Raw genomic sequence first — 24268 nt, 5'->3', positions numbered from 1 at the left:
GAAAGCTTGATGGAAAGTAGTGAATGTTCTGTAGGAACAGGGGCAAGTTCTTAGAGACACTCGGGGCAAAGGCCACAGGGCGATATGATGTTAAAGTCTGACAGCAAGGCAGGCTGGATGATTCTCCGCTAAATAAGACAGGGATAATGAAATGATGTGACATAACAGCGATATTCTGGGTGTGACCTGATGGCAACTTATCCTTGAGGCAAGAGGGTAGGAAAACCCATTTGTTATTTATTAGTTGCATATCTGAAACATGCAAAGAGTCTCAGATTACACGGTATTCTTTTGGGTTTTATTTAATCATCAGAAAATACCATCCCCGAACATACCCACTTCTGACCACGTGATGGCGGGAACGTGAAGCGGCTGAAGGCGGATGCACCTACGACACTACCCTGAGGAACTTCTGCAAAGATGTCTTAGGATTGAGTTGATTGGCCTCCAGCAACCACAACCATCCTCCTTTGTGCGAGTTCACTATCTCAAGATGGTGTCCTAGCCCCACCGTCATCAGCTGCTTCATTAATGACCTCCCCTCCACAGTGTTCAGCACTGCTGCCTCACAGCACCCGAAACCCGCGTTCAAATCTGACTTTGGGTGATCGCTTGTCTTTTATCCCCTTGTCTGTGTGGGTTTCCTCCAGGTGCTCTGGTTTCCTCGCACAGTCCAAAGATGTGCAGGTTAGGTAGATTGGCCATGCTAAATTGCCCCTTAGTGTCCAAAGTTGTGGAGGTTAGGTGGGGTTACCGGGATAGGGCGGGGGAGTGGCCTAGTCAGGGTCAATGCTGACTCGATGGGCCAAAGGCCTCTTTCTGCAATGTTGGTATTCTATAAAGTGTGAAGGAAATGTTCGCTGATGATTTCACAATGTCCAGCACATTCACAATACCTTGGATATTGAAGCAGTCTGCACACAGAAGCAGCAAGATCTGGACAACATCCAGGCTTGGACTGATAAGTGTCAAGTAGTATTTGTGCCACACAAGTGCCAGTGCCAGGCATAGATGATCTCCACATTGGGAGAATCTAACCATCTCCCTTTGATATTCAATGGCATTACCATTCAGTGTCATTCCCTACGACATATGGACTTTAGCGGTTCAAGAAGGCAGCTCATCATCACTTTCTCTAGGAATGGGCAATAAATGCTGGCCGAGTCAGTGATGCTCATATCCTATGAACGAACATTGTTAAGGGAAGTGAGATAGAGAGGCCGCAAGGTTTATGGATGAAATTTCAGATCTCAGGGCCTAGGCAGCTGAAGTCATGTCCGCCAATGGTGGAGCGATTAAAATTCGGGATGCTCACAAGGGCGGCACGGTAGCACAGTGGTTAGCACTGTTGCTTCGCAGCGGCAGGGACCTGGGCTCGATTCCCGGCTTGGGTCACTGTCTGTGCGGAGTCTGCACATTCTCTTTGTGTCTGCGTGGGTTTCCTCCGGGTGCTCCGGTTTCCTCTCACATGTCCCGAAAGACATGCTTATTAGGCGAATTGAACATTCTGAATTCCCTCTCCGTGTACCTGATGCTCGATCAATAACTCCAAAAGTGAGATTGGAGACAATTGAAAGCTTTCTTACACTAGATGTTTCCCCCAGCAGCGCAGGTACAGAAGGCAGCTGCTGGGGAGACACGGGCTCTTATACTCCGTCTTACTAGGCGGAACCAGCAGGCAGCTTAACCAATGAAAACTGTACCTCCTACACCAATGGTCTTACAGCATTACAGGGTACCGTAATACCTCTAATACCGACTACCACAGTACCCGAACAGGCGCCGGAGTTTGGAGACTAGGGGATTTTCACAGCAACTTTATTGCAGTGTTAATGTAAGCCTACTTGTGACAATAATAAAGATTATTATGATTAATGACCAGAATCAGGGGCGTCATTCTCCGACCCCCCGCTGGGTCGGAGAATGGCCGTTGGCCGCCGTGAATCCTGCCCCCGCCCCCGCCGAAGTCTCCGGTACCGGAGATTGGTTGGCGGTTGGCGGGACCCCCCGCTCAATTCTCCGGCCCGGATGGGCCGAAGTCCCGCCCAGAAATTGCCTGTCCCGCCGGCGTAAATTAAACCTGGTATTTACCGGCGGGACCAGGCGGCGTGGGCGGGCTCTGGGGTCCTGGGGTGGCGCGGGGCGATCTGACCCCGGGGGGTGCCCCCACGGTGGCCTGGCCCGCGATCGGGGCCCACCGATCCGCGGGCGGGCCTGTGCCGTGCGGGCACTCTTTCCCTTCCGCCTCCGCCACGGCCTCCACCACGGCGGAGGCGGAAGTGACTCTCCCCACTGCGCATGAGCGGGAAACTGTCAGCGGCCGCTGACGCTCCCGCGCATGCGCCGCATTTCCGCGCCAGCTGGCGGGGCAACAAACGCCATTTCCGCCAGCTGGCGGGGCGGAAATCCCTCCGGCGTCGGCCTAGCCCCTCCAGGTTGGGGCTCGGCCCCCAAAGATGCGGCGCGATGCCCGTCTGATTGGCGCCGTTTTTGGCGCCAGTCAGCGGACATCGCGCCGTTGGGGGAGAATTTCGCCCCAGAGGAGGGCAGATATCTCAAATGGGAAGGGTTTTAGGGCGGGAGGAGATTAGAGAGGTAGGGAGGAGCCAGGCCTTGAAAGAATTTGAAACCAAGCATGAGAATTTTAAAATTACGGCTTTAATTGACGGGGTGCCAATCTAGGTCCATGAGTACAGGCAAGGGTAGGCTAAAGGCATTTGGTGCGAATTAACACAAGAAAAGCAGAATTTTGGATGACTCAAGTTCACAGTTTCTAGAATGCTGAGGCTCAGCCAGGACTGTGTTAGGACAGTCATGTCCAGAGGTAACAAAAGTGTGAATGAGGATTTCAGCAGGTGCGAAGAGTTCAGGCAGAGGCAGAATCAACAATGTTATGAAGGTGGGGATAGTCGGCCTTCGTGACAGAGTGGGTATGGAGCAAAGAGTTCACCTCAAATATGACACCAAGGTTGCAAACGGCCTGTTTCAGTGTCAGAAAGGAGGTCAGTGGCCAGGGAATGGAGTTCGTGGCAGGGGCAGAAGACAATGGCTTCAGTCTGTCCAATATTTAATCAGAGGAGGGGGGCGATTCTCCGATCGCGGGACTAAGTGCCCGTGCCGTTGTGAACGCCGTCGCGTTTCACGACGGCGCGAACTGGCCCCCGCCGCGATCAATTCACAGGCTGAAAAGGGGCCAGCAGCGGCGCCGCCAGAAACGCGGTGGGCGGTGCGCAGGAACGGCGGCATCATCACGTGATGCCACGATGACGCCGCGCTACGTTTAAGGAAGTGCGCGGATCGACGACACACACACCGGGGCCTGACATGGAAGAGCCCTGGCGCGCCGCTCCCCGCTTCCGGGACAGCGACCTGGAGGCACTCCTGGAGGTAGTGGAGGATTGCCAGGCCATCCTCTTCCCCAGACTCGGACACCGGCAGCCAAGCAGCACCGTGAGGCGTGGATGGTGAGAGGCCGGGATGGCAGTCAGCGCTGTGGGGCACATCCCCCACTCGGGAGACCAGTGCAGGAAGAAACTGCACGACCTCATGAGGGCAGCGAGGGTAAGCACCCTGACACTCCCCCCGGGCAACGCCCCCCCCCACCCCCCCTTGCCCACGCCTGGGGGGGAGGGGGCGGGAGCTGGGGCCCAACGTTGCACTCGGAACACATGTGGAACCCCCCACCCCACCCAGTGGGCAGGTGCCATGGCGTGGGTCATAGTGTCCCCACCTTGTGATAATGTTGCGTTCATGTGTGCGCCCTGCCGATTTCCGCCTAACCCTGAGATTCATCTACTCCCCCCCCCCCCCCCACAAAAGGGCAAGACAGCTCACAATTACAGGGAGCGTGCACAAACCGGAGGGGGATCACCCGAGCTGCACCCCCTAACCGTCTATGAACAAAGGGCACTGGATCTTGCTGGGGGAGCCGCCAGCCGGGAGGTAGCGCCATGCCAGGTCGGAGGTTAAGCTCCAAGTGAGAATTCACTGCATGCAGTCATCCCATCAGTACCCTCATGGGTCCACGAGCAGGGAGTAGTGCCAGTCATGGCTGCAACCCAGGCCGACACCGCATGGGTGACGTCCGCGATGGAGGCAATGGGGGAAACGGTTTCGGCCATGGGTCAGGTTCTTCAGGGCGTGGGGCTTAGTGCGCACGCGTCTTCCATGGCCCATGACAGGGCTGCCCTCTCACAGGCAGCCATGCTCCAGAGCCACTTGGACATTGCCGCCGCGCTCCGGGCTCTGGCCCAGTCTCAGCAGGCCATGGCCCTGTCCCAGCAGGCCATGGCACAGTCCCAGCATGCCATGGCCCAGTCCTAGCAGGCCATCGCTGAGAGCATCGGCGTCCTTGTCCATGTGATGGATGGCGTTGCCCAAACCCAGTGGGAGGTAGCGCTGTCCCTGACAGGGATGTCGCACTCCCTCCGCTCCATCGCCGGGAACGTTCAGACCCTGGTCGATTCCACAGTGGGCCTCCAGGACTGCCAGCGCCAGGTGTCGGTGGTGCAACGGGGCTTGCCTCCGCGCGCACCACCATCCCTTAGAGAGGCCCGGGGGCCAACGGGCTCCACGAGGTGGAGGAGGTCCCGGTGCCTGTCCCGGTAACCACCGCAAGGGAGGGACCGCAACACCCGCACTCCCCCCGTCCTGTGCCTGGTGCATCTGGTGGGCAGCGGGCAGAGGAGAGTGGCAGCACGCCATCCAGCACGCCCGCCGAGCAGCCTGGCGCATCCAGGCCGGGCCGGCACAGGAAGCGCCGCCGACGGGGAGCCACGTCGAAGGGCAGGATTCTCCATCTGGGGAAACACCTAGACGTAGTGGTCAAAAAGACGTAAGGCCAAAAAGTTAGACACATAGTAAGTTGGCATGGGTGCAGGGCACAGATCAGTAATAGGGGCTAGGGCACGTGCCGCTCAGTGTCACAATTAAAATTGCCGCACCAAACCTTCATGCGTCTGTCCTATTTCCGGTGCCTGGGAAGGAGGGGGGGGGCGTGAGGGTGGCGTGAGGGTGCACGGTGACGGTGGTGTTCGACGATCATCGCAGGGTGAAGCCGGGATCCCCCCCCCCCCAACACCAAACACGCCGTCGTCCACAGTGCTCCGACGCCCGCTGGCCCACATGGACAGGTGATGGCGTGACCGTGACGCATAGGGGGGACACCGAGGTGGGGGGTGTTCAGATATGGCCATGAGTCGACATTCAGTAGCGATCTGTAGCTCACACCTCATCGCAGTGCGGGTTGTCATCATCCAACATGGCACTGTTCATACCAGCTTACGGAAGTCGAGGACTACCGACAGTAATGAGGTGCCGCAGATGTTGTGTTGCTTGACGGTGGTGCCGTGTGTGGTAGGGTTGTGCGATGGTGCGGGAGGTGGGTGAGGGGGGTTCTGGAGTGTGCCAGTGCGTGCGGTCAATGGTACCAGTGCCCTTAACAACGATGCCCTCTCCCTAGTGTGCGAATCATGCGGCGATCAGCGCATCGCGTGCCCGCTGCCCTAAACGGTGGTTCCTGCAGCCTCCCAGCCATATCCTGCCGGACAGTCCTGGAGGCAGGATGGTGTCTGTGCCCCGCCGCCCTCCCATCCCCCCCCCCCCCTCCCCCCCCTCCTCCTCCTCATCCTCATCCTCATCCTCATCCTCCAGTTCAGAGTCGCTGCCCTCTTCGGGCTCACCTGATTGTTGCTCCTCGATCATATCGCCCCTCTGTTCAGCGATGTTGTGCAGCACGCAACAGGCGACGACGATCCTTCCGACCCTGTCGGGGTCGTACTGCAGAGCGCCCCCTGAGCGGTCCAGGCACCGGAACTTCATTTTCAGGAGGCCGAAGCACCTCTCCACTACACCCCTGGTTGCTGCATGGGCCTCATTGTACCGGCTCTCCGCGTTGGTCTGTGGCCTCCGTATGGGCGTCATCAGCCACGGCCGCAACGGATAACCCCTGTCGTCCAGCAAACAGCCCCCCATCCGGGGTGGGTGACCCTCGAAAATTGCAGGGATGTAGGATTGCACCAATATAAAGGCGTCATGCACGCTTCCTGGGTACTGGGCGCACACGTGCATTATTCTCGTTCCCTGGTCGCACACCACCTGGACGTTCATGGAATATGTGCCCTTCCTGTTGAGGAAGACGTCCCTGTCCCGCATTGGTGCACGCAGGTTGACGTGCATCCCATCCACGGCGCCCTGTACCATCAGGATGCCGACCACTGCGGCGAATTGCGATGCCCTGGCAGCCTGGTGCACGTGGTCCTCCGGGAAATTGATGTATCTTGCCGCGACTGCATGAAGGCCGTCGGTGACTGCCCGGATGCACCGGTGCACCGAGGCCTGACTGATGCCGCAAAGATTCCCCGCTCGGGGACTGGAAGGAGCCCGTTGCGAAGAAATTCAGGGCGACCGTCACCTTCACCCGCACTGGGATGGCACGTTCTCCCCCAGTTCCACGTGGTTCGAGGTGCGCCATCAGGTGGCATATATGGCCGACCGTCTCACGGCTCAGTCGGAGTCTCCTCCTGCATGCCACCTCCGTTAGGTCCTCGAAGGAAACGCGGTCCCTGTACACACGGTGACGCATGGGATGCCTCCGCCGCCTTGGCATGACCACCTGCTCTTGCAGGTGACCCATCAGGATCGGTTTCGTCGCCTCTTCCTGGCCGAAGATGTGGTGGTGATCGGCAACCTCCGCCTCCTCTTGTACTTGTCGGACATGATGGCCTGCAGCGGCTGGCATGGGGCCATCTGCTGACACTCCGTCTGCAGCACACTCCCTGAGCCGCCTTGCTCGGCCCCGACAGATGGCCACCTGCATGGCTGCCGAACATTGATGGCCGCTGCGAATACTTGAAGAGGGGGTGGGGGGGGGGGGGGGGGGGGTTGGTTTGGGAGAGAGAGGCCACTACATTTGTTAGGAGGGCGCTTTGGCAGTTAGGCAGCCACGGCCCCTTCAATGAATGGGTGCCCAGGCTGCCTGGTCAATGTTCATTCAGACACGCACCGTGCCACCTGCCCACAGTATCCGTATCCCGCACAGTTCAACCCGTCCCTCCTCATAGCAGCACCAGCGGACACAGCCCTTATCCATGCCCTCGATTTGGAAGGGTGTCTTCGCCACCTTCCTGCCACTGCACTCCAGCTGCAGGTCACGGTCCCGCAGACAACCGTAGAGGTGTCCCCCCCCCCCCCCCCCCCAAACCTGGCAGGATGGTGGCATCTTTTGCCCTGCCCCGTCCTCCTTCACCCGTCTCAATTCTTCACCCCTGCGCCCTTCTCCTACCCCATCCACCCTTCCCTGTACCCTTTTACACTATCCATCCTCCTTAGCCCTCAGGTCGTCCATCCCAAACCTCCCCTCCCCCCAAACACGTCCACCCATCCCCCCCTCTCCCCCCCCAAACACGTCCACTCTTCCCTCCTCTCCCCCCTCCCCAACCACATCCCCCCTTCCTCACTCCCTCCCCCAACCATGCCCACCCTTCCCCACCTCTCCCCCCTCCCCCCAAATACGTCTCCCCTTCCCCCCCCCAAACACGTCCACCCTTCCCCGCCTCTCCCCTCCTCCCCAAACATGTCCACTCTTCCCTCCTCTCCCCCCTCCCCAACCACGTCCACCCTTCCCCACTTCCTCCCCCAACCACGTCCACCCTTCCCCACTCCCTCCCCCAACCACGTCCACCCTCCCCCTCCCCCAAATCCCTCCACCCTTCCCCCCCTCCCCCCAAATACGTCTCCCCTTCCCCCCCTCCCCCAAACACGTCCACCCTTCCCCGCCTCTCCCCTCCTCCCCCAAACACGTCCACTCTTCCCTCTTCTCCCCCCCTCCCCAACCACGTCCACCCTTCCCCCTTTCCCCCCAACCACGTCCACCCTTCCCCACTCCCCCCTCCAACCACGTCCACCCTTCCCCCCCCTCCCCCTCCTTCCCCCCAAACACGTCCACCCTTCCCCACTCTCTCCCTCACTCCCCCCACACCCCCAAACACACCCACCCTTGCCCATTGCCCCCCCCACCATGGGGGATCACGGCAGACGCTTCCTACAGCCCCCCCCCCCCCCCCCCACCGGCCGTGGACGCTACTTCCTGGTTGCTGGGATGGGCCCGCCTACTCACCTCCCTCTTCCGCTTCGTCAGCCAGCACGACTGGCTGACAAATTTATTTAGCAGGGGTGATTCTCCCAGACGGCGCGGCGTGGGAGAATCACCCCCGAGACTTCTGTTCATCTAGTACTCAATGTCAGGCAAGTTTTACAATTCCGAGGCACTGGAGTTCTTGGGAGGGGCGGGATTAAGGTAAAGTTGGTTGCCAACACTTTATGTGTGGAAAGCACTGTTATGCTTTCATGTCATGTCACCAAGTGGTAACATATAAATGAGGAACAACAGGGGTCAAGGGTCAATCCTTGGGGGGTAGCAGAGGTGACTGCATGATAGCAGGTGAGAAACTATTGATAACAATTCCCTGGCCACAATTAGGTAAGAATGGGGACCAGGTAAATGTAGTCCCACCCAGCTGAGAGTCAGTGGCGAGGCACTAGAGAAAGACGCTATGATTAGATGGTGCAAGGGCTGCAGACTAGTCAGGAAAGATAAGGAAGGATCATTTTTCTTTGTCAAAGTCACATAGGGTATCGTTTGAGACTTTGACAAGAGCATTTTCAGCACAGTGGAGGGGTGGAAATCTGAATGGAGGGATTAAAGCATGGACAGCGCCAGTGACGTGGGTTCGATACTGGCCTTGGGTGTTTGCACGTTCTCACCATGTCTGCATGAGTTTCCTCTGGGTGCTCCAGTTTCTGCATGGGTTTTGTCTGGGTGCTCTGGTTTCCTCCCAAAGATATGCACGTTAGGTGGATTGGCAATGTGCAGGCTCGATTACGGGGATAGAGTGGGGTGGGCGGGGGAGTATACCTGGGTAGAGTGCTCTTTCAGAGGGCCGGTACAGACTCGATGGGCCGAATGGCCTCCTCCTTCACTGCAGGGCATCTATGATTCCATGACTTCCAGGAAAGGTGGACACAAATTGGGAAGGCAATAACATTTTGGATTTTGGAGTGGAAGGGGGTTTGGAGATGGGGGGCAGTAGCTTTGTAAGCATGGAGAGATGAAGGATTGGATTTTTGAGGAGAGGCGCGATGGTGACAAATTTGAAGGAGAGAGGGACAGAACGCGAAGAGAGAGTGAACTGTTCACAATATCGGCTAACATGGAGTTCAGGAAATGACGTTGAGTGTTCAGCAGTGTGGTGGCAATAAAGTCAATCGAGCAGGAAATGAATCTCTTGGTAAAACGAGCTTGGAGATGGCATGAAGGGAGATCCGAGAGAACCTAGAGAAAGATGCAAGTTCAAGGCTAGGGCAAGGGGAACTTTAGTGGAAACCCAGCCTGGTGGGTTAGGAATAGGGAGGGAAGTGGTAGGAGTAGTTCATCGGATCGTCTAGATCTTGGTGACAAAGAAATCCATGAGCTCCTCGCACTTGATGTTGGAAATGATGGTGGAGGGAAGAGGGGAGAGGGGTTTGAATTTGGTTTGCATCAGGGAAAATAAGTCTGGAGTTACCTTCACATTCCCGGGCAATCCAGGAACAGTGAGCAGTTTTACAGATGTGAGTAGGAGCCGATTGTGCTCTCGGTGGTGAATGGTTAAACTAATTGTTTGCATGTCTGTTCAAATCTACTTCTCTTGGACTTAAAGAAGGAGAGATGAGGGAAGTATTGGGGGAAAGGCCATGAGGAGAGAGAATAATGGTGTCATTGGTACTAGGGCATCGCAGGTTGAAGTGAGGGTGTGTTTGAGCAGATTGGTAGCTGCAGAAATGTTACAGTGGATGGAGGACAACTGGGATTTTGAGAATGTAGTTGGAAATGAATTGGGGAAGAGTTTTGTTTCCTCCCGGGCAGCTACTGAGGAAAGCAGGAATTGGAGAGGGAAATGGGATATGGGTGGAGAACGATACAAGGAAGTGTTCAGAGATGGCCTTATTTCTGATTGATACTCTGGGAATAGCGACCAAGGCCGCATGAGATGGCGTGGTCAAGGGAGTCACCATGAATATCGATTGGAGAGTTTGCTTGGAGGAAGAGATTAAGAGGGCAATGAACTCAGAGAAGAGAACACGACAAGTTGAGATGGAGGTTGAAACCACTTAGGACGAAAAGGTTGTTGGCGCAGAGGCTTTTACAAAATTCGTTCATGGGACGTTGGCGGCGCTGGCTGTGCCAGCATTTATTGCCCATCCCGAATTTGAGGGGGCAGTTAAGAGTCAACCACATTGCTATGGGTCTGGAGTCACATGTAGGCCAGACCAGGTAACGATGGCAGATTTCCTTCCCGAAAGGACATTAGTGAACCAGATAGGTTTTTCGGACCACTGGCAATGGTTTCATGATTGTCATTGGACTTCTAATTCCAGATATTTTATTGAATTCAAATTTCACCATCTGTAGTGGCGGGATTTGAACCTGGGTCCCCAGAGCATTACCCTAAGTTTCTGGTTTACTAGTCCAGTGACAACACCGTTATCCCACCATCTCCCCTCCATCTGGCTGATGGCGAATAGCAGCAAAGATAGCTTCTTGAGAAAATTGGGCTGGTACTGTGGCGGGCAGTAGAGAATGAGGATTTTAAATGAGGTGAAAGGAGTGAAACAATTTGAGATATTCCAAAGGGGAGCAAGTGCCAGAGGAGTATCACGTGTGGTGATCAGCACCACATCGCAACTGGGATCAACGGGAAATTCCCTTGTCCATGTGTGACCTGATGCCACAAATCTTCTTGGGATCCAGAGGCGATGTTGAGGGCCACCCATTCCCAACTGTACCACTGATCCACTCCCAGGGATGGTGATGGAGGCTTCTAGGACGTTAGCTGAAAACTATGAACTATACAAAGTATTACTATTGTCAGCCTATTGCTTGGATAGTTTGTGAGACAGCTCTCCTAACTCGGGCACAAGTCCTGTTATTAGTGAGGGGTGCTTTGCAGGGTCAATTGGGTTTGGCTATGCCTTTGTTGTTTCTGGTGCAGAGGTCAATTCTGAGTGACCTATTGAGTTTTACTCCTCTTGGACCTTTACATAGCAACACAACTGAATGGCTTGCTAGCCATTTCAGCGGGTAGTTAAGAATCAACCATATTGCTGAAGTCACACATCAGCCAGACCAGGTAAGGATGGCAGAAAGTGGAGAACCAGTTAGGTATTTATATCCTTCGTAAATTAAGGTGTCCTAAATGTTAGATAACGGGCAGGAATCTCCGTTGCTCGATGCCGATATCGTAATCGACGATCGGGCGGAGAATGGGCTCCGACCACCAAATCGGGGGCGGTGCCAGTTTGACTCCAATCAGCCGTGCTCCGTTTTTGACCAGTCCCGCCAGCGTGGGTTACGCATGGTCTCACACGGCAGGACCTGGCAGGCACATCAGCTAGGCCGGTCCTCGGGGAGGCGCGGGGGAATCCGACCCTGGGGGGGGGGGGGGGGGGGGGGGCACGGCCCACGGCCCACGGCCCACGGGCGAGCCTGTGCCATGGAGGCAGTCCCTCCTTTCGCGCCGGCCCCTGTCGGGCTCCACTATGGCCAGCGCGGAGAAGAGAAACCCCAGCGCATACACCAAAACACGTCGGAGTTTCCGCGCATGCGCGAGATCACGCCGGCCCTTTGACGCATGCGCAAACTTGTGCAGTCCCTTCGGCGCCGGCGTCCACCTAGCCCCCGAGACAGGTGAGAATTCCTCACCATGGGGGCCTGTTGACGCCGGGGTCGCTGGCGCAGGTTTTCCTGCTGGCGCGGGGACTTAGTCCCTGGCAAGGAGAATCCTGGCATATCTTTGGCGAAATTCTCCGTTATCGGCGGAAAGTCCGCCGATTGGCGCAAAAAACGGCGCAAATCCGACTTGCGTCACGTCGGAAAAATGGGTCGATAGTCTCCGGCCCGAAATGGGCTAGCAGCGACGTAACGGGATCCGCGCTTGCGCAGTGGTTCACGCCGTGCAGCGTCATACGCGCCGCACGGCGTGACGGCACATAAGGCCGCGCTGCTCCCCCCCACCCGACCGGAACACCCGACCGCAACACCCGACTGGATGGCTGGCCGCCGCTCAGCCCCGAGGTTCGAGTCACGCGATGTGGAGGCGCTCCTGGACGCGGTGGAGCAGAGGAGGGACGCCCTGTATCCCGGGCACGGCCGCAGAGTTGCCCCACGCCACAGCCGGCATCTGTGGAGGGAAGTGGCAGAGGCTGTCACCGCTATGGCCCTGACACCACGGACAGGCACCCAGTGCCACAAGAAGGTGAACGACCTCGTCAGAGCAGGCAGGGTGAGCCTCCCCCATATCCCCCCCTCCCCCATATACCCCCCACCCCCATATCCCCCCCTCACCCATATCCCCCCCTCCCACATATCCCCCCTCCCCATAACCCCCCCTCCCCCATATCCCCCCTCCCCCATATCCCCCCTCCCCATATCCCCCCTCCCCCATATCCCCCCTCCCCCATATCCCCCCTCCCCATATCCCCCCTCCCCATATCCCCCCTCCCCATATCCCCCCTCCCCCATATCCCCCCTCCCCATATCCCCCCTCCCCCATATCCCCCCTCCCCCAGATCCCCCCCTCCCCCAGATCCCCCTCCCCCAGATCCCCCTCCCCCATATCCCCCCTCCCCCATATCCCCTACCCCATATCCCCCCTCCCCCATATCCCCCCTCCCCATATCCCCCCTCCCCCATATCCCCCCTCCCCCATATCCCCCCCACCCCCATATCCCCCCTCCCCCATATCCCCCCTCCCCCATATCCCCCCTCCCCCATATCCCCCCCTCCCCCATATCCCCCCCTCCCCCATATCCCCAAGTGAATCCAGCCCTAACCTTAACCTCTGCTATGCACGCGCAACCGATGGCGTGCATTCATATGCCTTCCTAACAGTGTTGCCTTTTACCCCTGCTACCGCCCCCCCCCCACAGGAGAAGCGCGCACACAACAATAGGGAGCATGTGAGGACTGGAGGAGGCCCCGCTGATGAGAGGCCACTGACCGTACACGAGGAAAGGGCCCTGGAACTGGCTGGTGGAGGTTGCTGATGCAGTGGTCGGGGGCGTAGTAGCAAGTGAGCCACCGACAGTCCGTCCCTATATCCCCCTCCCCCGTATCACCTGATCACTGCCTGATGTCTAACCATGCATGCTTCATTGTGTATCGCAGGACCAAACGTCCAGGCACCCATCCCCGCAGATGCAGACCGCCCGCAGGATGCCCCTCAGAGGCCACGGGAGACGGAGAGACCCGGACCCTCCGTCATGCGACGCCCACAGGATGCCCCTCGGAGGCCACGGGAGACGGAGAGACCCGCACCCTCCAGCATGCGACGCCCGCAGGATGCCCCTCGCACACCACGGGAGACGGAGAGACCTGGAGCAACAGGGAGACGACACCCCCGTCACGTGCGGGAGCGACCACCCAGCGATGAGGGGGGCAGCCACAGGCCCCCGTCACATCCGAGCCAGGACACCACTACCCAGGACACCACTACCCAGGACACCACTACCCAGGACACCACTTCCCAGGACACCACTACCCGGGACACCACTACCCGGGACACCACTACCCGGGACAGCACTACCCAGGAAGACGAAATACCGGACAGTGACTCAGAGTGGATGGGTGGAGACGAACCCCCACCCCAAAGTGCCATGGACTCAGAGTGGGACGAAGAGCACGACACAACGCCACTGCTGTCACCAACACCCTCCACCATCGCAGAAACATTCACCTCGGTTGGGCACTTTAGTGATGAGGCGTCTGGTACACTCACTGGTGCGCACAACACAGCCGTCCCGGTACAGCAGGTGGAGGTAGGAGCAGCAGAGGGGCCGGGCGGTCGGAGGGCAGCCCAGCCCAAGCGAACATCTGCCGCCCAGATGGATCCCGGGTTCCTGGAGTTACCACACCCACACATAGATCCGATGCAACCACCGACCCGGAGACAAGCGAAGAGGGTGACGGGCGGCTTGCGGCGGCTGCGGTCGCAGGTGGAGGAGTCCACCCGCGTCCAGGAGCTGGAAGTGGTGCCGGTCATGCATGCCACCCAGGCCGACACCACACGGGTGGCGCCCGCGGTGGAGGCAATGGGTGCGACGGTGTCAGACATGGGGAACGGTTTGCGAGGCCCGGGGCTTTCCGTGCAGGCGGCGTCTATGGCCCAGGAAATGGCTGCCCTCTCACAGGAGGCCATGAGCCAGTGCCAGCGCCAGATGGCAGAGGCGCTCAACGCCATAGCCCAGTCTCAGCAGGCCATGGCCCAGTCTCTGCAGGCCATGGCCCAGTCTCAGCAGGCCATGGCCCAGTCTCTGCAGGCCATCGCTGAGGGCATCGGCGCCAGTGGCCATGTGCGAGCCGGCGTCGCACTGTCACAGACAGGGTTTGCCAACCCCCTGGGCTCCATGGCTGCAAACCTGCAGACCCCTGTCGATACCAGCACGGGCCTCCAGGACTGGCAGCGCCAGATGTCGGGGGGGCGTCGGATGGCCAGTCCGTTCGCATCCCCCACCCATGTAGAGGCCTGGGGGCCATCGGGCACCCCGAGGGAGGAGGAGGTGGTGTGGTCCGTCCCGGCTCCCTCTGTAGGGAAGGTCCCGGTACACCGCGACACCTCGGACTCCCCCCCTTCCGTCCCAGGTACATCGGCTGGGCAACGGGCAGGACAGGCTGGCAGCTCGCCATCCCAGTCGCCCGGGCCGCAGCCTGGCCCATCTAGGCCAGGACGCCCCAGGAAACGGCCGCCAAAGGGATCCAGTGTCAGAGGGCAGGAATCACAGGAGTCCACCTCCAGTTCTGCTGTACCGTCTGGGGAACAACGTAGACGTAGTCAAAGGGCCCGTAAGGCCAAACAATTAGACACTGAGTAAGTTGGCACGGTTGCAGGGCACAGATGAGTTTTAGGGGCTAGGACACGTGCATGAACTCCTTTGGTTATTAAAGTCAATGTTACACCTACTTTGTGCTCTGTCCAAAGTGTGCGGGGGTGTCATGTACGTTGAGCGCAAGTGTGTGTGTGAGGGGTGGTCTTACTTCAGCCCCAGGTGAGTCTGCCCCCTTCCCCCTGGGCCGCCATCAACATCCCCCGGGCAGAGGACGGGACCGTGCGCTGCAGTGTCACAGCCGCATGCAGGGATGGTCCGGGTGGATGGTGGTACTGTGGCCATGGGTCAGACATAGTCCAACGATGTAGAGCCAGGAGCTCATCGCAGGGCGGGTTGTCACCATCCTCCATGGCCTGCGATAGACACGCGTCCACCCGCAACTGGGTGAGCCCGGCCCGTTGTGCCGCAGGTGGATCGGCAATGGGGGGGGGAGGGGGGGGGTGGTGTGCATGCGGGTGGGGTGGGTGGGGTTGGGGAGGGGGGTGAGGGTGCTGGGTGGGTGGATGGGTGGGGGGTGTGGGTGGTCGGCTGTTGCCATGGTGTGCGGTCTGTGGCCATACTACCCGATTCCCACGCCCATCTAGTCAGTGAAGCGGGCGTCTATCAGTCTGTCCCGTGCCCGCTGGGCCAGCCGGTAACGGTGGACAGCCACCCGCCTGTGTCTACCCCGTCTGCCCTGACCATTACCCCCATCCCCCCTCATCTGGGGAGGACTGTGCCTCTTCCTGCTGCTCCTCCACTCCGCCCTCCTCTGCCTGCGGCACATCGCCCCTCTGTTGGGCTATGTTGTGCAGGACGCAGCACACCCCAATGATGCGGCCGACCCTATCTGACCGATACTGGAGGGCGCCCCCAGAGAGGTCCAGGCACCTGAAACGCATCTTCAGCACGCCAAAGCACCTCTCTATCACTCCCCTTGTCGCTACATGGGCATCATTGTAGCGGTTCTCCGCCTCATTGCGTGGCCTCCGTACAGGCGTCATCAGCCACGATCGCAATGGGTAGCCCCTGTCGCCCAGCAACCAGCCCCTCAGCCGGGGATGGCGTCCCTCGTACATGCCGGGGATGGATGACCGCGACAACACAAATGAGTCGTGTACACTGCCTGGGTGACGGGCGCAGACGTGCAGGATCATCATGTGGTGGTCGCAGACCACCTGTACCACTGCCTGGGTGACGGGCGCAGACGTGCAGGATCATCATGTGGTGGTCGCAGACCACCTGTACGTTCATCGAATAGGTCCCCTTCCTATTAGTGAACACGGCCCTGTTCTCTGCAGGTGGCCGCATGGCGACGTGCATCCCATCGATCGCGCCCTGGACCATGGGGAACCCGGCCACGGCAGAGAAGCCCACGGCCCGGGCATCTTGGCTGGCCCGGTCCACGGGGAAGCGGATGTAGCGGTGCGCCATGGCATATAGGGCATCTATCACTGCCCGGATGCACCGGTGCACCGATGTCTGTGATATGCCAGACAGGTCCCCACTCGGTGCCTGGAATGACCCCATTGCATAAAAGTTCAGGGCCACCGTAACCTTGACGGACACGGGGAGAGGGTGTCCCCCGCCAGTGCCACGCGGTGACAGGTGTGCCAGCAGGTGGCAGATGTGTGCCACGGTTTCCCGGCTCATCCGGAGTCTCCTCCTGCATTCCCGGTCCGTGAGGTCCTGGTATGACTGCCTGGGCCGGTACACACGGGGCGCCCTCGGGTGCCTCCGTTGCCGTGGGGCCGCGACGTCCTCCTCCCCCTCCTCGTCCTGTCGGTCGGGTGTCCCTCCAGCCCAGGGCGGCTGCCGCCTGCCCCTCTGCAGCAGCCTGCGCCGCCTCTCTGGCACGCTCCTCCTCCTCCTCCTCATCCAGGGCAATATAGACATGAGCGGCTGCCACCACGGCGGCCAGCATCGCTGGATGATCTGAAAACATGACGGCCTGGTGGGGGGAGGGAAACGACGACATGTCATCATTGCCCATATCCCCTCCTCCCCCCAGCCAGGTGGCATGGACCGCATGGGTCCAACTGTTGGAGACTGGCACCTGGCCAGGTGGACCAACTCACTTGCCCTCCCACCCCCCCCCCCCCCCCCCCCCCCCAACCTCCACCCCGGCACGGACACCCCCCAACCTCCACCCCGGCACGGACACCCCCATCCCCCTCCCCGGCACGGACCCCCCCCCCGCCAACCTCCACCCCGGCAGGGACACCCCCATCCCCCTCCCCGGCACGGACCCCCCCAACCTCCACCCCGGCACAGACCCCCCCCCCCCAACCTCCACCCCGGCACGGACCCCCCCCAACCTCCACCCCGGCACGGACACCCCCATCCCCCTCCCCGGCACGGACCCGGACCCCCCCCCCAACCTCCACCCCGGCACGGACCCCCCCCATCCCCCTCCCCGGCACGGACCCCCCCCCCCCCCAACAACCACCCCGGCACGGACACCCCCATCCCCCTCCCCGGCACGGAACCCCCCCCAACCTCCACCCCGGCACGGACCCCCCCCCCCAACCTCCACCCCGGCACGGACACCCCCATCCCCCTCCCCGGCACGGACCCCCCCCCCCCATCCCCCTCCCCGGCACGGACCCCCCCCACAACCTCCACCCCGGCACGGACACCCCCATCCCCCTCCCCGGCACGGACCCCCTCCCGGCACTCCCCCGGTGCCCAGCCTACTCTAACCCCCCCCCCCGCCGCACGCACACACACACAACCCGAGACACACCTCTCCTCACGCATTCAGACTGCGGCCACGCCATCGCCTGCCCAGAGCCAACCCCCCAGGCCGTCACTCACCTCCACGCTGGTCGGCGTGAACCTGGAGCACAGGGTCACGCCGATGAAAAGGAGGTTTAATTTACGTCGACGTGAACGGTCATCACGTCGACGGGACTTCGGGCCATCCGGAAGGGAGAATATCGGCAGACATTCTCCGCGGCAGCGGCGCCATTAACGCCCCGCCGACTTTTCTCCCTTCGGAGACTTCAGCAACCGGCGGGGGCGGGATTCACGGCGGCCAACGGCCATTCTCCGACCCTCTGGGGGGTCGGAGAATGACGCCCCTTGTGTCTGTCCGTTCAACAATAGAAAATGTGCCTATTTTCTAATCATTGCAAAATATGGCGATTTTGCGATATGGAATGTTGGGCTGACAGTCAGTATTCAAAGAGTTATTTTTACACATCATCTGCTGTAGGTATATTTGCATTTCTCTGAACACATGTAGCGATGAACTTTTTGTCGGAGTCGATTATTTAAAAGTGAAAATCTTTTCTTCCCATCCTTTCGTTTACTGAAGAAAAATCTTTGCTCAATTTTTATTTATTTTGACTTCCCGTCTTCTCCCTCCTTATCCTGCAGCTTTTCACGATTGTCTAGCTGTGAGTGCAGTCTCCATCAGTCCCACTCTGCTACTAGCTGTTAGCAGGAGTGTGAGAGTGGCTGGGATACATCGCTCTGGTTGCATCCGCCCTGAATCTCTCTGAAGCAGGAGGTCATTTTCATTAAATACCTCCAGCCAGCTACCTCTGGGGTATAGTAACAGAATGGTTATTCTTTCTGGACCAGTAAGTGGTCTGGACTAATGAGCATGGAAATGAGTTCAAATCCCACTGTGGCAGCTGAGGAATTTAAATTAAATTAATTAATGAAATACATCTTGAATTAAGAGCGAGGGCCGGATTTGACTACTGCAGATCCCGTCTCAGTAAAAAGTCTTCCAATATATTCAAGTTTTGTTCTGGGGCAGTGGATTGGTGCAGTGTGAGATGGACCTGTGCTAGCCAATGCTGGAAGTGTGGTGTAGGCGGTCACGGGGGTGGGCAAGTCCCGAGGCAGGCTTGTTAGAAGGCTTGCCTCAGTGGTCTGGGAACTTTGTCCCAGTCATTTTAGAAGTTGTTAGGCCCTCTAGCCTTCACACTTCACACCCCTGCACCCTGCTCCCTCATGCAACCTGCAAGCCATCTCCATAGCCAGTAACCCAGTATCCACCATGGACAGAGCTCAGGAGCCATGAAGCGATGAAAAAAATAAGACTCTAACAATCTGATGCAGTCTTCACTCCTGCACACTTGGTAGTGCTGAAACTCCCATTCATTAAAATTTTTTTTAAAAAAATTCTCCATCACATTTTCTCATGAACTGGCTCATCCTTGCCCTTGTGAGGTATGCTCTACATACCATCTTCAGCAGTATGAGCCCCAACGTCACGTACGAGGTGGAGGCGTTCACTCTCCGGAGCGAAACTCCCATTCATGAAAGCAATTCAAAGCTTTTAAATCTCCTCAAGTGATTAATCTTGTTTAAAAACAAACATTTATTAAACTAACTACATCAAAGACATCTGATCCTTTAATAGCCTATTTAAGCTATCAATTCAATTGTGAATGCAGAACTCCTGTTGAGATCATTTTTCATGGTTTAAGCTGGAAAGGGGGCAGGAATTCTGAATCTGGGCCACAACCCCAATATTTTATAACGGCCAAAATTTTCTGGCTCTTCCCACTGGTGGGATCTTCTGGTCCCGCCAATGGCAACCCCTTGAGGTACATTCCTTGATGGCAGAGTGTGCGGGGCACACAAAACCCCCCAGACATTTGTGTGACTAGATAATTCTACTTCTGACTAATCACTCGAGGAAATTTAAAAGCTCCGAATGGCTTTCATGAATGGGAGTTTTAGCACCAGCAAGTGTGCAGGAGTGAAGACTGCATTAGATTGTTAAAGTCTTATTTTTTTTCATACCCTACATGGCTCCTGAGGTCTGCCCATTAAGCTGTAAAATATGTCACAGGGACCCGAAAATCCCACCCAAGGTTTTTGTTTTTTTCATTTACGGAATATAGGCATCACTGGTTAGGCCAGCATTTATTGCCCATCTCTAGTTGGTCTTGGAGCCTTCCTGACTCTTGTCAAAATCTGACCCTTCATGTCAGTAGTGATGAACATTAGCTGATTGTTGGGAAAAACCCATCTGGTTCACGAATGACTTCACACCCACAGCAATGTGGTTGGCTTTTAACTGCCCTAAGAGGTGTCCTAGCAAACCACTCATTGGGGGTGGTTTTAATGGTTTTGATTGTGGGTCTGTGCACTGGTTGGAGAGTCTGTGACAGCCTCACTGTGGCCATTTCTGTGTACCCCGACATGATTAAAAGCAGGCACCTAATTTGGTTGGTGCGGGATTCTCAGGTCCTGCAATGCAGATGTCCTGTCTCTGAGAGCTGCAGGTCAATCAGAGACTGGCAGCTCTTCAGAACCAGCAGTGCCACTAGGACCGCTGACCACTGCCAGTACTGGAGGAGCCCTCAGGAGGAGGAACAGCCAAAGGAGCGCAGACCTCATGTACTTTGAGGCCAATCAGATGGGAGGGGGAAGGTGGTTGGTTTAAAGGGAAAGAATAGTTCTTCCTATGCAAGAGGATATTGCTGCTAGCAGGTCTCACTGTTGGTATCGGGTGGCCTCTCCGCAGGCTGCTGGAAGGCCTGTTGGAGTTGCCTGGCAGACAGCCCAAATGGTGTGATCACGTAATCATCGAGTCTCTACAGTGCAGAAATAGGCCATTCAGCCTATCGAGTTTGCACCGACCCTGTGAAAGAGCACCTCAGCTAAGCACACTCCCCTGCAACCCCGTAACCGCATCTAACCTTTGGACACTAAATGGCAAATTGGCTTGGCCAATCCATCTAACCTACACATGTTTAGACTGTGGGAGGAAACCAGAGCACCCTGAGGAAACCCACGGGGAGAACGTGCAAACTGCACACACCAGGGTCAATTCCGAATTCGGAATTGAACCCGGGTCCCTGGAGCTGTGAGGCACCAATGCTAACAACTGTACCACCATGCAGCCCACAAAGGACCTCAACCAGCCTCGGGCCGGAAGGCCATCTTTGACCCTTGCTGAACTGAACTGGACTTATTTGGGTGCAGTTGTGAATGTGCTGAATTCTCCACCCTGCACCTTCATGGCCCATCTTGAGTGTCCCCACCTCCCATTCCACTTGGGGGTTGGTGGGGGTGGGGTGCGTGCATTGAACTATGCCATACTGTTTTAAACCATTATAAGAGGATCAGATAAAATGATACTGTGGACCATTGGCATTGACCAATCCGGACATGCCGAAGCTTCAAGCAGCCTAGTCCACCCTGCAAAGCCCTTCTTACCAACATCTGGGGATCTATATCAAAATTGACAGAGCTGCATCATAAATTAGTGATGCACAGGGCTGCACGGTGGCGCAGTGGTTAGCATTGCTGCCTGACGGCCCTGAGGTCCCAGGTTCTGCCTTATACCTTCACCTTCACTTATACCTTCACAGTTGCTTCACAGCTCCAGGGTCCCAGGTTTGATTCCCGGCTTGGGTCACTGTGTGGAGTCTGCACGTTCTCCCCGTGTCTGCAGGGGTTTCCTCCGGGTGCTCCAGTTCCCTCCCACAGTCCAAAGATGTGCAGGTTAGGTGTACTGGCTATTCTAAATTGCCCTTAGTGTCCAAAAAGGATCGGTGGGGTTACGGGGATAAAGGGGGTTAGGGTGGAGGCCCAGGGCTTAAGTAGGATGCTCTTTCCAAGGGCCGGTGCAGACCCAATGGGCTGAATGGCCTCCTTCTGCACTGTAAACTCTCTGATTCTATGATTCTTCCAGCAGAATATTAGACCCCAAACACAATGGGAGTCCCGAACGGTTAGAAAATCGTATTGCTTAATGTGTGAGTAAAAACTGCATCTACAGCTGAAAAGATTTACCCTCCAGCCAGAGACCAGAAGAAATGAAAGGGAACATCAGTATTTCTCGCCACAGGGGTAGCATAGAAATGGCAAGTCCTGACATAATACCTGCGTAAGATGTGATTGCATTTGACAATGATGGTGGGGAAAGGAACTCTGGTTGGAATGGACGAGGGCAGTTTAAATGAATTCCTGGGTTACAGATATGAGCAACTTTGATGTCCTAATTGTCCTATGAGGTGGTAGTGAGTGTTCTTGAGTGTTGTTGTCTGTATGATGGAATTACTTCCCCAATGCTGAGAGAAAGTGGGCGCGAATCTCTGACCGCGTTGGGCTCTCGCTTGAATGCAATGCAGCCATAGAATGCCGGGAGAGGCCACCTACTTATGACCTACCTGTGCGGGATCTAGCGGCCTCCTGCGATACTTCGCACTCCCCAGCGAGGCTGCAGGCGGGCACCGTTCAGGGCTAATCCACACAAACATGGACCAGGTGGAACAGCACCCAGGGGGGTCTTGCGGTCCACCAGAGACCCCAGGGTGGTCAGGGTAAGTGCAGGGTGGCTCCCTGGCCCTCCCCCTGGAACGCAGGCACCTTGGCACTACCCAGCTGCATCCTGGCATTGCCAAGCCAGCAGGAGCACTGCCTGAGTGCCAGTTCAAGGGTGTTTGAGTGCCAGGTGACTCTGCCAAGGGTCAGGGGGCAAGGGGGCCATGCCCATGAAATGAGGGTGGATGGGAAGGGTTTGAAGGGTCGGGGTGTACAGGGCAGGTAAGCAGGAGCCTCCAGAAGGTTGGGTTGGTGCTGGGTGGCAGTCCTAGAAAGAAGGGGGTGCTGTAAGGAGGCTTTGTGGGGGGCTGATGAGGAGGGATCCCCAGGATCTCCATAACAAGTGTCATCACTTGGGGGGCGTGGGTGGTGGCCATCTGTATGGGGTGTGACATTGCCAATGGGTGGGGGTGGGGATGACCCATAAGCTCACTTCGAGATCGTGGCACCCTTTCAAAATGGCGGCCCGATCTCTGAGTTCAGCTCCATAGTGCTAAACAATTTTTGAAGTGTGGGCTAAACTGGTGAGAAACTCCCCAGGGCTCAAAAAAGTGACTATGTGTCATTGTGCCAGTGATGGAGGGAGTGAACGTTTGTGGAAGGGGTGCCAGTCAAGCGGGCTGTTTTGTTCTGGATAGTGTTGAGCTTCTTGAGTGTTGTTGGAACTGCACTCATCCATTTATTCTGAATGTGACTCAACGATCCTGATGTCTTATTGGATTTGGAGTTATTGTAAAGCTAAACAAACTCCAACTAAAGCAAGGGATAGATATTCCACCTGCTCCCCATGCTGGTTATTCAGGGGTTGGGGGAGTGGGAGGGCATGAGTGAAAACTTCTTGGTGCAGTCCCCCACCCTGTTTTATATTTTCTGCATGGTCTGGGTGAAAACTCACATGCATCTTCCATGACCGCACTGAACCATTTTGGGCAAGCAGGAATTTGAGGACTTAAGAATTCAGAATGGTTGTTAATCCACTCCAGCACATTGACACTTTATCATCCTGCTCATCTGCAACAGTCAGCAGTTATTGGAAATGGTTTTGTCAATGTAAATGTGTAAATGTTACTGATTAATATGATTGTGAGTTTTCATTTGGAGCTAATAAAATGACATCTCCAATATGCCCATTTACCTCCTCCTAATGGATCTAGATCATTGTCGAGGAACATGTATTGAACTGCATCTGGATAAACCTAGCCATGTTGCACGTTGCAGTTTGCATGAGCAGAATTATATCTTGGCCTGTGGTGCATTAATTGATCAAGAATGCCAACTCTCTAAAGGAGTATCATGCTCATTCAGAAGCCTGGTCGTGTTGTATCTCCACAAATGTTCTTTGTGTTCAAAATGGTCTGGCATGATGGACCAGCTGGGCATTTCCTGCACCCAGTTTTGTCTGTTCATATATTCTGAGTTGATATACAGAAGGAAGGAAGTTCCGGTGAACCATTATAAATGGCTGCCCTGACCTCAGCATGAGCATTGTGTCAAATCCTGGGCACCAAGTTTTAGAGAGGATGTCAAGGCTTCATAGAGAAAGTGCAGAGGAAACTTACCAGAATGACACCAAGGATGAGGGATTTTAGTAGTGTGGAGAGTCTAGAGAAGCCGAGATGGATTTTCCAGAGCAGGGCAGGTTCAGCTGAGATTCACTGGTGGTGTTTAAAATCATGAGGTGTTGTGACAGAGTATATGAGGATAACTTGTATCCAGTAGTGGGGCGGCATGGTGGCACAATGGCTATCACTGCTGCATCACAGCTCTTGAGTCCTGGGTTCAATTCCAGCCTCAGGTGACTGTCTGGAGTTTGCACTTTCTCTCCGTGTCTGTGTGAGTTTCCTCCGGGTGCTCCGGTTTCCTCCCTAAGTCCAAAGATGTGCAGATTAGGTGGATTGGCAATTTTAAATTGCCCCTTGGTTACTGGGTTATGGGGATAGGGTGGAAGCGTGGGCTAAAGTACGGTGCTCTTTCCAAGGGCTGGTGCAGACTCGATGGGCTGAATGGCCTCCTTCTGCACTGTAAATCCTATGAGAGAAACAAAATTGGATTACCATGAGATAAACTAGTG

General features: G+C 56.7%; 2 protein-coding genes across 10 annotated transcripts in view; one reads left to right on the top strand and one right to left on the bottom strand.

The window, feature by feature from the left end:
- The window catches only part of sox5 (SRY-box transcription factor 5), a 516307-nt gene that overhangs the window by 332232 nt on the left and 159807 nt on the right, over nucleotides 1-24268 (top strand). The gene's annotated exons all lie outside the window — the stretch shown is intronic.
- LOC140387773 (putative nuclease HARBI1) lies at nucleotides 787-6817 on the bottom strand. Its single transcript, XM_072470908.1, is given in 3 exon segments — nucleotides 787-914; nucleotides 5682-6360; nucleotides 6362-6817. Coding segments are annotated over 3 exon segments (1263 nt in total).

The sequence above is a fragment of the Scyliorhinus torazame genome, chromosome 13, assembly GCF_047496885.1.
Source record: "Scyliorhinus torazame isolate Kashiwa2021f chromosome 13, sScyTor2.1, whole genome shotgun sequence".
Classification (NCBI taxonomy): Eukaryota; Metazoa; Chordata; class Chondrichthyes; order Carcharhiniformes; family Scyliorhinidae; genus Scyliorhinus; species Scyliorhinus torazame.
This window is presented reverse-complemented; position numbering and strand designations above follow the sequence as displayed.